The sequence below is a fragment of the Ochotona princeps genome, chromosome 2 (genome assembly GCF_030435755.1).
Source record: "Ochotona princeps isolate mOchPri1 chromosome 2, mOchPri1.hap1, whole genome shotgun sequence".
Classification (NCBI taxonomy): Eukaryota; Metazoa; Chordata; class Mammalia; order Lagomorpha; family Ochotonidae; genus Ochotona; species Ochotona princeps.
Window position 1 is genome coordinate 30919703 of NC_080833.1, and position 17908 is coordinate 30937610.

General features: G+C 45.6%; 1 protein-coding gene across 1 annotated transcript; it reads right to left on the minus strand.

Annotated features, from left to right (window-relative positions):
- Positions 1 to 10686: 10686 nt before the first annotated feature.
- On the minus strand, positions 10687 to 15504 carry LOC131483148 (uncharacterized). Its single transcript, XM_058680451.1, is given in 1 exon segment — positions 10687 to 15504. A coding segment is annotated over 1 exon segment (4818 nt).
- Positions 15505 to 17908: the final 2404 nt, after the last annotated feature.

Sequence of the window (17908 nt, forward strand, 5' to 3'; positions counted from 1 at the left end):
TGGAACCTGTCAGCTTTTACAGTTTGAGAAGATTCAAGGAGTCTGATATAACTGCTACTCTGAAGAACTTTACAGTCTTACAGAGCAGCACATTTGTCATGTCTTCCACAGCGGGTGGTGGGGACACCCAGCCCAGAACAGTGGCATCTGAGCTGAGTCGTCAAGGAAGGGATAAGGAGAGTTACTTCCGATAGATAATGCCACGGGTGCAGAGAGAGAGCCGTGAGAGCCCAGGAACTGGGGACACATACACACTCTGGTGTTTCTGAAGTGTGATGTGGGTCGGGGTGTGATAGGTGGGACAGAGCTGGAGTGGGACCACATTGTCAGGGTGGCGGGCATCCTACACCCTAAGAAGACTTCAATAGGAAGCATGAATGGTGGAATGGCTACAGGATCGAATTCATGGCAGCTCACCCGCGAAAGGCCATGTTGGAGGAAACAAGACTGGAGCTAGAGACCAGAGAAATGGCCTGTGGCTGAAGATGAAGGAGCACCATGGTGGTGAGGAGTGGAGTGGCCTCGACCAGGAATTCATGAGCCGACTAAGCAGCAAGGGAGGTGCTGAAAGATGTTGCCCAGAAATGCTAAACTAATTAGGGACTGCATACTCTGTCACCTCTTTTATGTCTAGAGCACAAGATCTATATAGAAATAGCTCCGAAAGGTCCTACAGCAAGAAGGTTTTCATATCCTAGCATCCACCAACATTTACGAGGGACGTCACTTTTCTGGTCTGTGTAATAATTGCAGAATATTCCTCTGGACCCCCGCCCTCCCTCGCAATGACCATCGGGATCGCTTCGAAAACCCCTCACAGCAAACAAATAATCATACAAACTAAAAAAAACCTAAAATAAATAGAAAACAACAGAAAGTAAAGCTTGAAATCTGACAGGAAAGAGCTGGCGTGGACTGGTTCATGCCTCGCTGGGTGGGACACAAAGATTAGTTACTCCTCACCATGGTGTTGAGGATTTTCCTGCACACCCCCCCAAAAAAAATAGTTCTGCACCTTAAATGTCGACAAATGTCTTGTTAGAGTTACAAGCCAGTCTAGATTATCCTAAAATCTGCCAAGATCAGCAAAATTATACTTCAACACAACAAATGGCTAAATACGAAAATGAAATAGACACGAGACAGCTGAATGGTACCTTATAGCCATTTTAAGGTATATAGCAACCGGTCCTGTATATAAACTAAAATTGGAATGTCAATGACCTAATCATAGGTTGACGTTAGGACTTGCTTTTTTTTTTTTTTTCCAACATACTGGTTACTCAAAACCATGTCAATTCCATAATATTGCAAATTGCTGTTGATGTTATATTGGGACTCTTAATTGACTGGGATGATATTCTACCAGCTCTAACTTTGGACCAGAAATGGTCTCCCCAAGAAACTGTTCAACCCATCTGGACAATAAGTAGCTGGACTCTATGCTTGGTATATGTTTGCAAGGAAAGAATCTCGATTGAATTTGAACTGTAATACTGCATCAAGGTGGAGGAATCCACCAGGGGGGAGGGGAGGGGAGGGGTGGGAGGATTCCCAGAGCCTATGAAACTGTCACATAATGCAAAATAATTAATTAAAAAAAAAAAGAAATTTAGGGCTGTAAAAAAAATAATTGCAGAATATTGCTTAGGAATAGCAGCTAGAAGAACACTTTAGGATGCAAGGTTGAAAGCTCTCAGTAGCAAGTGAAAAGTAAATGGAGAGAGGAAAAAATCAAATTTCACATGTTTCTCAAGTACTTGGAAGAATCTACAAGAGGACTTTTCTCCCTGGGAAGAGAAGTGGATAATTAACAGCTTGGCTTTAGGCATGTTGAACCAGTGGGCAGTTGAGGGCCAGCATCCCCTATCAGCACAGCTCCACTCCCAGAGGCTTTGGTTCTGCTGCTGCACCTGGGAGGGCAGCAGAAGGGCCGAGTGCTTGGGCTCCCACCATCCATGTAGGAGACCTAGATGGAGTTCTAGGCTCTTGGCTTTAGTCTGACCCAGTCTGGGCCATTGCAGCTGTTTGGACAGTGAGTCAGCAAATGGAAGATACCTATCACTCTGTCTCCCAAATACACACACATGTATATGTGTGTGTGTGTGTAGATATACATATACATATACATATACATATACATATACATATTTTTTAATGTGAATAGTCTGAAGTGCAAGGAAAAGTAGGTGCTAGAAAAATTAATTTGGGAGTTAGTCCCATGGAGTTAATACCATAGAAGTGGATTGATTCACATCGAGTAGATTTGTAAAAATAAAAGCAGTGGGATCCACACCCACTTTTCCCTAACCCTTGATCCATCCCACGTCGATCAACTATGTTAATATCATCTAAAATTAAAACTAAATTTTTTTGAAAGTCAATGGGATGGAGACAGAACCTTGAGATCCTGGAAGCAGCAGCAGATAGTGGCTGGGTCCCTGTTACACATGTCAGAGACTTGGATTGTATTCCTAGCTCCCAGCTTTGGTCAGGCCCAGTCCTGTGTGCGTGTGTGTGTGTTGGGGACAGTGTGTGTATGTGGTGTGTGTGTTTCTCAAATTTAAAAATCTCATGAAATTACAGTATGAGGAACACCTAGGGAATAGAATACCAGGAAGGAGGGATGATCCCAAATGTAACATCATCAAGCAAATCCAGTGAGGTAAGTACTCATAAAAGGACTGCTGGACTCAGCATTGGGTAATTTCTGCAGCAGTTTCAATGGAGAGGTAGGGCCAGAAGCCAGATTATGGGGAGTTGAAAAGAAAACTAAAATAGTTGAAAAATTAGTGAAACAGTCTCTATTAAAGATAAATGGCAAGGTTTTAAGTTTTACTCATTTTTAGATTTTGACTTTTACTTCTATGTGGGAGGGTAAGCATGATGGCTCAACTGGCTAATCCTCTGCCTGCAAGTACTGGCATCCCATATGGGCTCCAGTTTGTGTCCTGGCTGCTCCAAAGGTTTAAAAAAAAAAGGGGGGGGGGTGTGACTGCTTAATTCACAAGCAGAATAATTCTAAACAAGTTTGCATTTTAATGCATAGAAATAAATTTTAAGCACTGTGAGAAATGTTAGTGCATAATCAAAATAGAGTTTAAATCCATGTATAGAGTTTTCATAATGCACATTTTCATTAAATAGGCATGAAGGGTTTTTTGTTGTTTTTGTTTTGCAGAAACTGACCAATTGATTCTAAAATTAACAGTGGAAAAGCAAAGCAATAGATGAAGGAAAAACTTTTTAAGGAAGAATGCTAGTACAACAGATAAATATGTAGAAGAAAGGTTAAGATTGATCCCCTATCTCATAACAAAAATTGGTTCTCTAGGGATTGTAAAATTCAAATAGAGCTCCTGACAAAGGAGATGGGGGAATCTCCTCATGACCGTGGCAGAGGAGAGGACTTGTGCGTCAACAGCACCATTTCTAGACACAGATGAATATAGCTGATGAAATTAAGAATTTAGGGCCAGTGTTGTGGCACAGTGAGTTAAATCATTGCTAGCAATGCTTGCATCTCCTATGAGTGCTGGTTTGTGTCCCAGATTCTCTGCTTCCAATAGAATTCCATGATAATATGCTTAGGAAAAGCAGTGGGGGATGGCCTCTAACACGCTCATCGGAGACCCAGATGGAGTTCCAGACTCCTGGCTTCAGCCTGGTGCAGTCCCAGCCGTTATGGCCTTTTAGGGAGTGAATCCGTGGATGGAAGATCAAGCTCTCTGTCTCCCTATCTCCCTGTAATTGTGCCTCTCGAATAAATTAAATACATCTTTAAAAAATAAATAAATAAATAAAGGAATTAAGAACTGTTTACTAAAAGATTCCATTAGGAGAGTGGAAAGGCTTATCAAGAATAAAAAATCTTTTAAAAAATCTTTTTAAATTTGTATTTTTATTTAAGAGGCAGATTTACAGAGAGAAAGCCTTCCGTCTGCTGGTTCATTTCCCCAAATAGCTGCAATGGCCACAGCTGTGCTGATCTGAAGCCTGGAGCTTCCTCCTGATCTCCCACATGGGTGCAGGGGCCCAAAGACCTCTGCTGCTTTCCCAGGCCACAATCAGGGAGCTCATCAGAAAGGAGCTCATCAGAAAGGAGAAAACAAATGCACCTCTATGAGATGCTAGTGCCACAGAGTGGAGAACTAGTCACCTGTTGAGCCATGGTACTGACCTTGATAAAGGCCTTTTATCTAGATTATCTGAAGTGTCTTAAAGTTCATGGGAAATGCATATTATGAAAATATTGTGCATGGATTTTAAAAATTTGTACAAAAATAAGCATGTTTTTAAGAAAAGATTTATTTATTTTTATTGGGAAGGCAGATATACAGACAAAAGTCAATACAGACAGGAAGATCTTCCGCCCAATGGTTCACTCCTCAAGTGGCCGCAGTGGCCAGAGCTGAGCCAATCCGAAGCCAAGAGCCAGGAGCTTCTTCCTCCAGGTCTCCCATGTGGGTGCAGGGTCCCAAGGCTTTGGGCCATCCTCAACTGCTTTCCCAGGCCACAAGCAGGGAGCTGGATGGGAAGCGGAGCAGCCGGAATTAGAACAGGTGCCAATATGGGACCCCAGCGGATGCAAGGCAAGGACTTTAGCCACTAGGCTACCGCGCTGGGCCCAATAAGCACCTTTTGATTTCATATTTACATAAATGCTTTTTGAATATTTAAACAAGTAGGTCCTTGCACCTACAGATCTGCATAAGACAGGGATGCTCAGAGAGGGTATACCTAAGAAGCCGTTGAACTTGACTGGACAATAAGATGCTGGACTCTATGTTTGGTATACGCTTGCAATGGGGGAATCTCAACTGAACTTGAGCTGTGGTTATGCAACAAGGTGGAGGAATCCACCATGGTGGGAGGGTGTGGGGAGGGGTGGGGAGAACCCAAGTATCTATGTAACTGTGTCACATAATACAATGTAATTAATGAAGTTAAATAATAAATAATTAAAAAAAAAAAAGACAGGGATGCTAAGCCACAGCATCTAAGGGGACAGGACAAGAGAGGGGCTCTACCAAGTTGAATCAGAGCAACCACTGGCCTTCACAAGATCTAAGGCTGGGAATAGGCCCAGTTGGGCAGCTAAGGGGATACTCTAGCTGGGTTGAGTTTCCCACCAATGAGTGCATGGGCTATAAATGGGGCTGCGTTCCGATCAGGATACGAGTGTAATCCCACTTTGTGGACTGGGAATGAAAGCACCAAGCCGGGCCAGACCCCAACATCATCTGGTGCTCTAAGGGCCAGGGGAAATGTATGACAGACTAGGCTGGGTCTCAGCCCCTTACCGAACCATGTGTAAGCTGTATGGGGGTATGGAAGAGCCATGGCTCGGTTGAAACATCCAACAATAAGAACCAGATTGGGTTGAAGAACAGTCAGAAAACACCACTGTTCCTGCTAGGACAGGAAGTGAACTGAACAGGGCTGGCTCATGGACCCCCTGGTATGCGCAAAACCTGGCACTGGGAGAGTTTCTGATGGAGGAGCCTGGGCAACTCCTCTGGCAGGACACAGTCCCTGCAGGTAAGCGCAAGAAGCACAATAGGAAACAGCCTAGAACAGGCTATGGAAATTATCCCACCAGCATACACATGGCATGGATTGGGGGCAGACCAGGCTGAACCTGTTCACATCACCCGCTGGTGAGTCCGAGCGCCAGAACAGAGTGTGGGTTGAGCCAGGGTCGGTTGCGACACATACTAGTACACAATAAGGAATGCCAGGGTGAGATGAGCCGTACCGGATGTGGTTGCAGCGCCCAAACAGCACATGCGATAATCAGGGGGAGGAGGCAAAGCTGACAGGGGAATGTGGGCTCCCCTGCTGGACAACTACTTCCATTGGAAAGCGTGAGTCGGGATGGGGGCAGATCAGAATAGGCAGGGCTGTTACACCTGTGGGCCTCATGTGGGCTAGATAAGGGAAGGGCCATGGTGGGCTGACTGTTCCAACTGGTGCAAGCAAAAACTAGAGTGGGTGAGGGTTGGTTGGGCTAGCCGCAGTACTAGCTGGCAGAGGCTGGCACTCGGAGCTAATTCTGTCAAGTCAAATGCCAGAACTACCTGGAGAGTGCATAATCTGGGAGTGAGTGTGGCCTAGAAGGGAAATAGTGGGCACCTCCTTCGGGGCTACCACTCTAATTAGACAGCACGAACACCAGGACAGGGGCAGGGGTGGCTGTACAGAAGGGCACCTGCCAGTAGGTGTGTGGGCTGGATAGTAGGTTGGTTGGGTTGAGCTGGGCTTCAATGCCCATCGACACGTGTGAGAGCTAAACGGGATGTGGGACAGACTTGACAAGCCTACAGTGCGTACTGGCAAGCATGGGAACCACTGTAGGGGGCAAAACTGGTGGGGGTTATGGGGAGTCACCCCAACTAGGCTGCAGCTCCAACTGGTTTGCGTGAGGACTGAGTATGAAGCGGGCAGAATTAAACTGGACTACACACCCGTTGGTTCATGAGGAAGACAGGGCTGGAAACAGAACGAAACCAGCAATCCCAACGACCAGCATGTGCATAAGCTGATTGGTGTGACGGACAGTGTCAGACTCTGTACTAGCAAACTCGTGCAAGAATCAGGCCTGGAATCAACTCAGATAAAGTTTCTTTGGAGATCCCTCCAACTGAACTGCTGATCTTACAACCCCAGCCATGAAGAGACTGTCAGCCAGTGGATCCTGAATAGGATTCATTGCGATTGGAACTGAGAGACTGGCAGCAATCCAGAACTGATGAACTATCAAAACTGTATGAGCAGGACCCTCAGAGCGCGCCTCCCGTTGGGGATCTGGGATGGGTGGGAGGTTGGGTGGGGCTTTTCCCTTTGTTTTTTTCCCTGACCCCAGATACAGGGAAAAATTATATTGATGTGGAAACAATGGTATTACCCACTTTCAAAAAAAAAAAAAATAAAAAATAAAAAGTTAAAAAAAAAAAAAGAGTAACAGGGATAGGACCAAAAAAATATAGTCTGTATTTTTAATGACTTGGAAAACTTTACTACCAAAACCATTGTTGGGACAACTGGCAAAATTTGAGAATGAACTCTACATTCAGCTACATATTAAGTTTCTTGATTTTGACAATTGTCCCATAGTTTTATTTAAGCATGTACAAGTACCCATGAGTATGTATTTTGGGGGTAAACCGTATGTTGTTTATAGTTACTCTTGTGGGGGGGGAGAGAGAGAGAGAGAGAATGATGAAGATAAATTGTTAACAATGGTAAAGTTGAGTGAAGAATAAGTTTAAGGTTCTTTGAATTTTTTCCTGCAAATGTAAGTTGGTGATTACATAAAAATAAAAAGTTTCAAAAAGAAAAAAAAAAACACATGTATTCATCAGGCATGCAGAGACAGAGAAAGAACTTCCATCCAATTGTTTACTCCCCAAATTCCTACATCTGCAGGATTGTGCTAGGCCAAAGCTGGAAATCAGGAACTCAGTTGGGTTTCCCATGCAGGTGGCAGGAACTGCCGGAGTCCAGCTCCAGCCGAGAGTTCGGAGCTCGAGAAGGGTGCGTGAGATAGGCGTAGAAAGAAGAAGAGAGAAAGAAAAGAGAGACGGACCACTAGGATTCCTTGATGATTGTGGACCTTGCAAGAAAGCTGTCCGCTTTATTTATACAGAAGCAGTACAAAGTTTTCTTTTAGGGGCATTTTGACATAGCTTCAGGGCGGCACAATTTACAACTTCTTGAGAAATGATTGAGGAAGGGTCCCACATTCCTTGCTTATCTTGGTTTGCCAGTCTTCATCCACTCTCCTCAGGTCTGGGCTCTAACCTTGGCGCCACCTGTGACAACCAGGCCCCTACCTTGAATTATGTATGGGTTAGTGAAAGACCCCCGAAATGGGTGTCCCTCCTTTGGAGAGGCCCCTCCCAAGGAACAACGAGACCACTTGTGCGGATGCAAACAGCAAGAGGTTTATTCAGATACACAGGTACCTGGGGCAACAAAGTCTCTTGGAAGACTTGCGCGCCTCAGGTTGGGGTCTGGGGGTTTTTATAGGGTTCAGGAGCAGAAGCGCAGTTACAGAAGCAAGAAGCATAGTTACAGGACTCTGATTGGTGGATTCCTATAAGGCCAGGGTCATGGTGACAGCAACTTTATTTTAGTACCGGGGATTTTTAATAATGACTGATTTAGCCTTGAGTTGGTTCCCTATCTCTGATAACAGCTGAGTTGGCGCTGAGTTAGCTCTCTTTCCTAATATTTCTGCCTTATTTGGGGGCCAGATGTTTGACCACGGATATGAGGCAAGCTTGCCCTGTCCTTGTCCGCTTCCTTCCCAGAGATCCTGTTATTCTTAGTTCTAAGCCTTGCAAAATGGCGTTGCTGCTGCTAAAGCTCATGCTTTTTGGTGAGGGTCTTTCATTCCCCCCTTTTTCTTCTAACTCCGAATGAAATCTTTCATTCGGCTAGGTGGTAGTGGTTTCTATTTCTAGGATATCTGGATCATCTTGTTCAATTGCACGGTACCGGGATCGGGCGACCTGGTATGGTACAGAATGTAAGGTTACTACTAAAGTTTGAATCAATGCAAATCTGTTATTAATAAGTGCAACTAATTTCTTGAAAATACAGGGTCCAAAAAACAAAATTAAGAGAAAAATAATTAGGGGTCCCATGATTGAGGATACTAGGGTAGTGAACCAAGGTGACCGGTTAAACCAATTCTCGAACCAACCTCGTTCTGATTCTAGTAAGTGTTGTCTTTGTTTGAGTCTTTCTCTGAGTTTAGCCATGTTATCTCGCACTAATCCCGTATGATCTGCATAAAAGCAGCATTCTTCTTGGAGTGCCACACATAGTCCTCCCTGTTGTAAGAATAGAATATCTAATCCTCTTCTATTTTGCAGTACTACTTCTGAGAGAGAGGTTAAAGACTTTTCAAGGGCACTAACTGATTCTTCTAATGTTTTTATATCATTGTGCATAGCATTTTGGAGTTGTTTAAATTGACCGGTTTGTATGAGAGCGGTGGTTCCTGTCCCTATTCCTGTCGCAATCCCTCCTACAGTTATGCCCCCGAGCAATAAAGCCAGAGTGAGGGACACTGGCTCTCTCTTGGTTCGAAATCTATTCTCAAAATGGTCAAAAATATATTCGGAACCATGATAAATAATCTTAGGCCATAATTCTATTAAAACACAATAATCAGAAGTCAAATTGAGTATCACGGAAGAAATGCATGGAGTCAATCCAGTATTGCATGCCCAATAGGTTCCATTGGGAGCCATTAAATTATAATTTCCTTTAGTTAATGTTTTGATTTGACTGCATAATGCCTGATGGGTCGTGGGAATAGTTCCTATACAAAGACCTTGTCCGGATACTTCAGACAGAGTTAATTTATGTTGGGGAACAGTAGTACAGTTAATGGGTGTAGAGGTGTGATTAGTATAATTTCCTATAATGGCGGTCCCTTCATAATAGGGAGGTCTAGAGATCAAACATAGCCAACAGTCTTGAGTCCGATCTGGGTCCGTGAGATTAAGGGTTGAATAGGCTCCTTGTAATAAATCGAATAATCTGTCCCCTGTTGTGGTTGTCACAACGCGGTTACTAATCTGCGGAGATAATGTGGTAACATTTTGGAACATATTACGAACCTGTGGGACTTGGGGTGCCAATAAAGAGGGTTTTCTCTGTCTAGGAAGGACAGGGTTGGGACCAATAGGTTTTGAGGGGCCCTGGTCCAGACGTAATCTGAGAGTAAAAATGAATCCTTGATCTGTTCCTGACATATAAAATCTCAGACCCCATGTCCTTCCCTTAATCCACTCTGGCAGATCACTTATTTTTCTTCCTTCAGGGGTAAAGGAAATGTTAAGTGGATTACAAGAGAAATCTTCACAATCTCCACCTTTCCACCATTTTTTACCAGGGTTAAAGAAACAAGTACCGGGTCCTGAGCTGGTCGGAGTATGCTTACTCCGGCTGACCTGTATCCAATCCTTTTTGTTGGGTTTCCAATAGACTGTCCCAGATGTCTCACAACCCCAAGCAGCACAAAAATAAGCATCTATTCCCCCACAAGTGTGTATCTGCGTTTTATCTCTTCCAGTTCCTGGACAAACATAAAATGGAAGTTTTTGCAGCTCTACTCGAAAGCGGGGATGGGAGCATCCTGGTATCTTATAAGGTGCCCGATGGCACGGACATAAGCCATATTTGGACTTAGGGACACATTTAGGTCTTTCTTTTGCAGGATCTATTGAGGGGATGTCCCAATTATTAAGACCGGCAACTAAATCACACACATCAGGGGTTAAATCAGGCCACCAGGTCCCAGGGGGGGCGATTTGAGAGGTTGACCACACAACATCCCCAGTTTGTGAGAGAACTTCCCAAGCCATTGACCGGGAGATATGGGGACTGCTGTGAACTAAGCTAGAATTTAACATGACTCCTATAATAATCAGGGAGCCCCACGGGTAAGTCTTATCTTTAGAGGATTTTGAGTGCGTTGGACTTTCCATGTTGTCGTGGCGTTGCTTTCTTCCTCTGAAGAGTGGGCAGCCTTGACGTGGGAGGCGTGGATCCAAGATGAGATGCCGTCTACTTTGAGTGCTGTTGGTGTGGTCAAAAGGACGGTGTAAGGACCCTTCCACCGAGGTTCCAGGTTCTTAGTCTGGTGTCTGCGGACCCACACAGAGTCTCCTATCTGGAAAGGGTGGGGTACCACTGGTTGATCCGTCTGGTCCTTGTAGGCAGCTGCAAGTGGTTTCCAGATTTCTCGCTGTACAAGTTGCAAGGCCTGCAAATGAGCTCGGTGAAATCAATTTCCCAGTGAGTCCCAGGGCGGTGTCCTCGCACTCGAGTTCCTTGTCCTACTTTGGTTTTTCCCGCATTAACTTGCGCACACGCCGTACATTCATCCACTACAGTTTGTAAGATTTTATTTTTCCCTAGTAGGAAATAAGGACTCTCTTCTTTATCCAGAAGGATTTTCATTTTTCTGCTGCTGAGATGGGTTAATTTATGTAAGCAGGTAATTAATTCACGAGTTTGCTTTTGGGGCATTACAGGTTTACCATGAAATATCCAATATCCTTTTTCAGCATCATGTTGTGCCCCTAATTCTTGTAAGATTCTTATATCTCCAAGGCCATACTCAAAAGAGGTATCCAGGTTGGACCGCATTTCCTGGGTAGTTAGAGAAAGAGCTCGGGGTGGAGCTTTGCTCTCCAGAGCCACTTCCCGGGCAGCAGTGTCTGCCAGTCGATTGCCCCGAGCTTCTGGGCTCTGTCCTTTTTGGTGTCCTAAGCAATGGATGATACTCAATTTTCGAGGCAAAAACAGGGCCTTAAGTAAAGCCAAGATTTCAGACTTATTTTTAATGTCTTTGCCCTCTGAAGTCAGTAACCCTCGCCTTCGGTATATTTCTCCATGAATATGTGCCGTGGCGAAAGCATAACGGCTATCAGTATAAACGTTAAGCCTCTTACCTTTTGCCATTTGGAGCGCCTGGGTCAAGGCGATGAGTTCAGCCTTCTGGGCTGAAGTCCCGGATGGAAGGGCCTTAGCCCAGATTACCTCGGTCTCTGTGGTTACTGCTGCTCCGGCTTTCCGTTCTCCATTATCTATGAAGCTGCTCCCGTCCGTATACCAGGTGAAGTCCGCGTCCTGGAGGGGCTGATCCGTTAGGTCTGGTCGTGTCCCGTGTACTTCTGCGAGGATCTGTAGGCAGTCATGCTGCTCTATATCCTCCGGTTGGGGAAGCAGAGTTGCTGGATTTAAGGCGACAACCGGTCCAAAGTGTATCCGGTCCGTGTCTAGGAGCATAGCTTGATAATGGGTCATACGGGCATTGGAGAGCCAGCGGTCTGGCGGTTGTTTGATTAGGGCCTCAACTGCATGAGGCGCCAAGATAGTCAATGATTGTCCCAAAGTCAATTTGCCAGCATCCTTAGTTAAAACGGCTATAGCTGCCACCATCCGCAAACAAGGTGGCCAGCCAGAGGCAACAGTATCCAGTTTCTTAGAGAGGTAGGCTACAGGTCGCCTCCAGGGCCCCAATCTTTGGGTCAGGACTCCCTTTGCGTAGCCCTGCTTTTCATCCACAAACAATTCAAAGGGCTTCGTGACATCGGGAAGGCCCAAAGCGGGAGAAGTCAGAAGAGCCTGCTTGATATCGTCAAAGGCCTGTTGCTGCTCAGACCCCCAATTAAACGTTGCTCCCTGCTTTGTAAGGGGGTAAAGGGGGGCTGCCATTTCAGCAAACCCAGGAATCCATAGGCGGCAGAAACCCGCGGTCCCCAGGAATTCTCGTAGTTGACGAGAATTCCTTGGGGCGGGAATGTTGGTCACCGCCTGCTTGCGGGCGGTAGTCAGCCACCTCTGTCCATCTTTTAACTGATATCCTAGATATGTGACCTGGGTTTGGCAGAGCTGTGCTTTCTTTGCGGAGGCTCTGTAGCCTAATTGTCCCAAAGTTTGTAACAGGGACTCAGTGCCCTGTCGACAATCTGTTTCGGTGGTTGCTGCCAATAGGAGGTCATCCACATACTGTAGAAGTATTAGAGTCGGATTCTGGACTCTGAAATCTGTGAGGTCCCGATGGAGAGCCTCATCAAACAATGTGGGACTATTTTTGAAGCCTTGAGGTAACCTGGTCCAGGTCAGTTGACCTGAGAGTCCCAAGTCCGGGTCCTTCCATTCAAAAGCAAACAAAGATTGGCTTTGGGGACTAAGCCTGAGACAAAAGAAGGCATCCTTCAAATCTAAAACTGTATACCAAATATGTGTAGGTGGAAGTGTGCTAAGTAAGTTATAGGGGTTAGGCACAGTGGGATGAATATCTTCCACTCTTTTATTAACTTCCCTTAAATCTTGTACAGGTCTATAGTCCTCTGTTCCCGGCTTCTTTACTGGAAGAAGCGGGGTATTCCAAGGTGATCGGCAAGGAACTAAAATGCCTTGATCCAGAAGTCTCTTGATATGTGGTCTGATGCCCTGATAAGCTTCTTGGGACATTGGGTACTGCTTTATAGAGACCGGAGTCGCAGTGGCTTTCAGTTCAATGACCAGAGGCGGCTGCCGGAGTGCAAGGCCCATCCCTCCGGTTTCCGCCCAAACCATAGGAAATCTCTTTATCCAAGAATCTAAGTTTAAATTTTTTATCTCTGTATTATTTGGCTCCAGAATCTCATATAACCTGTATTCGTCTTCTAATTGGAGGGTGAGGACCTGGAGAGGCGCTCCCTTTGGATCAGTTATTCGAATCCTATTATTCTCGAAATGTATATGCGCCCTTAGTTTGGTAAGCAAATCCCGTCCCAATAATGGATAGGGGCAATCAGGAACATGTAGAAAAGAATGAGTCACTTTACCAGTTGCCAGCTGCACTCTTCGGTCAGTCGTCCAATGGTATCTTTTCCCTCCGGTCGCTCCTTGGACCCAAGCCGATCTGTCGCTCAAAGGTCCCGGGGCATGGGTCAACACCGAGTGCTGTGCCCCGGTATCCACCAGGAAGGTGACAGGTTGCCCCCCAACATTAAGAGTTATCCTGGGCTCAGGGGGGGGCTCCTGGCCCTGACCTCTCTAATCTTCTAGAGTCAATATGGGAGTCTGGTGCCCTGATCTTTTAAGTCTCTTTGGGTTCTTAGGGCAATCTCTGGCCCAATGTCCTCTTTCCTTGCAATAGGCACATTGATCTTTATCTACCTGGGGGCTCCTCCGATCCCCTCCTCGTCTCTCCTGAGTTTGTCCTGACACTATGGTGGCTAATAGTCTACTTATCTCCTTGTTTCTTCTGCGATCTCTGACATTCTCTCTCTCTTCGGCTTCACGTCTCAACCTTTCATCACGTTCTTCTGTTTCCTTTTTAAGTCTCTCATCTCTTTCTTCCTGAGTTTCACGCTTATTAAAAATACGTTCTGCCTCTTTAAGTAAATCCTGAATAGAGCTTTCTCTGAGATTATCAAGTCTCTCAAGTTTCTTTCTAATGTCTGGAGCTGATTGTCAGATGAAGGACATGGCTACATTGGTGGCTTGCCCTGGATCTTCTGGGTTATATGGGGTGTATATACGGTATGCCTCTTTTAGCCGCTCAAGAAATGCCGAGGGAGTTTCCTCGGACCCCTGTATTACCTGCTTGATCTGAGCCAAATTGGTGGGGCGCCGTGCCGCCCCATGGAGACCCGCTATGAGCAACTGGCGATAGAGACGCAGGTGGTTCCTACCTTCATCCGTAGTGAAATCCCAATTGGGCCGCTCCAGGGGAAAGGCTGCATCAATCTCATTGGGTAGTTGGGTGGGGCGGCCATTGTCCCCTAGAACATTTTTCCTGGCCTCCAGGAAAACCCGTTGTTTTTCCTCGGTCGTCAGTAATGTCTGTAATAACTGTTGACAATCATCCCAAGTGGGCTGGTGTGTTACTAAAATAGACTCAATCAAAGAGGTTAGCATAGAGGGGTCCTTGCTAAAGGGGGGATTGTTATGTTTCCAATTGTATAAATCAGAGGCAGAAAACGGCCAGTACTGGAGCCGATCATTGGGACCGGCCCGCAGGGGGAGGGCACGGGAAGTGGAGTCAGGAGGTTGTTCCCGACGCCCTCGTAGCCGCCCTGCCATCGGGGAAGGTGCAGGATCGGCGGCTGGGGTCTCTTCTGGTTCAGCTTCTGCCGCTTGTTGATCTCGATATGGTGGAGGTTCCTCAGCCAGCAGGTCCATTACAAGATCTTCTCCTGGGGGTAAGACCTTAACTTTGGGTGATTTCTTCTTTGCATTTTGGATCTGTGTGGGTTTGACAAGGGTTGGGTAGAGTGAAGACTGAGAGGGGCGCCCAAGGGTTGGAAGGGGAGGAGGAGCAGAGGGGATAGGGGTAGAGGGTGGTTTAAGAGTAATAAAAGGCCTGACCCACAGAGGTGGAGCATGAATGAGGGCCTCCCAGGTAATTATATAGGCCACCTGGTCTGGATGACCATGAGGACCAGGATCCATCACTTTGTGTTTGACCTGTGAAATAATATTAGGATTAAAGGTTCCATCTCTTGGCCAGCCAACGTTGAAGGTTGGCCACTCTGAGGAGCAGAGGGTAATCCATTTTTTCTTGCGGACATCTACTGACTGATTGTTAGCTATGTCCTGGACATCTCGCCAATGCTGTAAAGTAAGGCTAAGTGGGGTGGTAATGGATTGTCCCATTATCTCGACAGACAAAACACTGAACACAAAGACCACAAACAATAGGCCGGCACTGAAACAAAACAACTTCGCAGCGCGGCTTCGGTGCCAAACCGAAAGCAAAAACTCAAATGGAGATCGTGATGAGAGTCCGGATCTCTCGTCTCCCAAACGAACCGTGTACCCTTCAGACAGTGGGGGAGCCCCAAAGAGTCCTATTCGGGTCAGGTTCACAAAATTCAAATGAGCCAGAAACCTGACTCCAAATGTCCCCGGAACGTCTTCCAGGGTTGCGGTCGGGAGTCCGAGCCCGTCGGCTCCTCCACGGGTCCGCCAAGTACAAAGCGACATGGCCGGGTCGTACAAACGCAAGCGCGAGATTTCAACACAAACACAGAGACAAGGACATAAACAAATTTCAAGCGCTGGCCAGCTTACCTCCCGGAGGTGGGTCGGTGGTCCTTGGGCAGGGGTCTCTGATCCCGGACGAGCCCCCAAATGAAAGACCCCCGAAATGGGTGTCCCTCCTTTGGAGAGGCCCCTCCCAAGGAACAACGAGACCACTTGTGCGGATGCAAACAGCAAGAGGTTTATTCAGATACACAGGTACCTGGGGCAACAAAGTCTCTTGGAAGACTTGCGCGCCTCAGGTTGGGGTCTGGGGGTTTTTATAGGGTTCAGGAGCAGAAGCGCAGTTACAGAAGCAAGAAGCATAGTTACAGGACTCTGATTGGTGGATTCCTATAAGGCCAGGGTCATGGTGACAGCAACTTTATTTTAGTACCGGGGATTTTTAATAATGACTGATTTAGCCTTGAGTTGGTTCCCTATCTCTGATAACAGCTGAGTTGGCGCTGAGTTAGCTCTCTTTCCTAATATTTCTGCCTTATTTGGGGGCCAGATGTTTGACCACGGATATGAGGCAAGCTTGCCCTGTCCTTGTCCGCTTCCTTCCCAGAGATCCTGTTATTCTTAGTTCTAAGCCTTGCAAAATGGCGTTGCTGCTGCTAAAGCTCATGCTTTTTGGTGAGGGTCTTTCATTAGTAAGTCCGGGGTCTTGGTGTATGGGGATTACAGGCCATTGGCACTAAAGGCCATTAGGTCAGCAAGCTCACACAGTTTGTTATCTGAACAAGTAAAGCAAGAGTTATAACGGCAGAAAGAATCGTAATTAGCAATGAGCCAAGTTTACTCCATTTATGTTTCAATTCTACAATGGACAAGTGAGTGTTTCCAAAGATAATTCTAGAAATTGTTTCACCTCAAGACAGGGCATTATCCATTCCAACGTTGCAGCCAAGAATTTCTCAGTAGACAACACATCTTATTCAGTAATACACTCTTACTACAATTCTTATTCTACAACTTATCCATCACTTAATGGGAGAAATACATCAAAAGAGAAAAAAACAAAGATCTAAGACAAAAGGTTCCAAACATTAAGTTCCTCTACAACTGCAGGTTCTACAACCTCATAAGTGATCAAATAATAATCAAAAGTATATCTTTGTGATGTTAGTGAAATCAGCCTATACTTCCTCTAGTTAGAAATTATGAAAGCAGCTAAAGCAACTACAGTTTCTATGTTCTAAAGAGTTGCAAGGACAGGCTAACCCTTAAGGTCACAGTAACTATATTTTTTGCTTTAGCAGGATAGCCTTTAGGGTCCCAGTAACACGATAGCCTTTAGGGTCACAGTAACAAAATAACTTTTAGGGTCCCAGTAACAAGATAGCTTTTAGGGTCCCAGTAGCTATATTTTTTGTCATGGCAGTTTTAACCCATACTCCCATCATTTCCATTAGTTTGTAAAATTCTTATCAAGCCATTTCCCAGAAAGCATGCTAAATGTCCAGGCCAGATTTTATGGCAATGGGTAGGTACACAATAAGGTGTCTGGAAACAGCATGGGCTTGATTGTACTCCTGTGTGCAGTTAAAGGCTCACTCACCAAGACATTATCAGTAACATTAACTCTCAAGCTGATATTATTTGCCAAAGCCATCTCACAGGGGCAAACAATGCCTCAATAGATTACAGGATTCTTAGTGGGGTGCTTGAGTGTCCATGCAAAAGGGTGGTGAGACTGCATCAAGGTGGTCAGAGAGAAATCCGCCGGGCCCTGCCAAACAGCTGGAAGCTCCCTGGGCCCTGCCATGCAGGGAGCTGTTCTCTTCACACCTTTGTGTCATTCACACCTACTGCACGGACCCTGGCAAGGAACCATCACACTTGAACCATCACACTAACAGGAAGTTGGAGTTCATGTCAGAGTCAGGACTCAAATGCAGGCACTACATGGCAGAATGTGGGTATTCCAAGTGGTGTTTCTGCTGAATCAAACAACTGCCCCTCCACCATTTGAATACCAAGAATTCTTGCAGAATGCCCAAAAGATAATCTAATTGGAAACATACTTGGAGACCTGAACAAGTACTCCAAGAGGATATCAATATACACGAAAAGATGTCCAATTTCATTACTAGTTGGAAGAATACAAATGAGAACCATAGTAACATACCACTAAAGGTCCACTATAGTAGCCAAAATGAAATATAATTTCTCTGTGTTGGCTTCAGGAGTGTTGGAACTATGAGTGTAAATTGATGTAACTATTTTGCAGAATAGTACTACCTATCAAGCCTGCTGGGCAGATACTCCTATGAGTAAACAATCCAGCTCCTAGGCATACATCAAATACAAATGCAGGCACTGGAGGACTAAGAGACAAGCACAGAAACGTTCCTGAAGCACT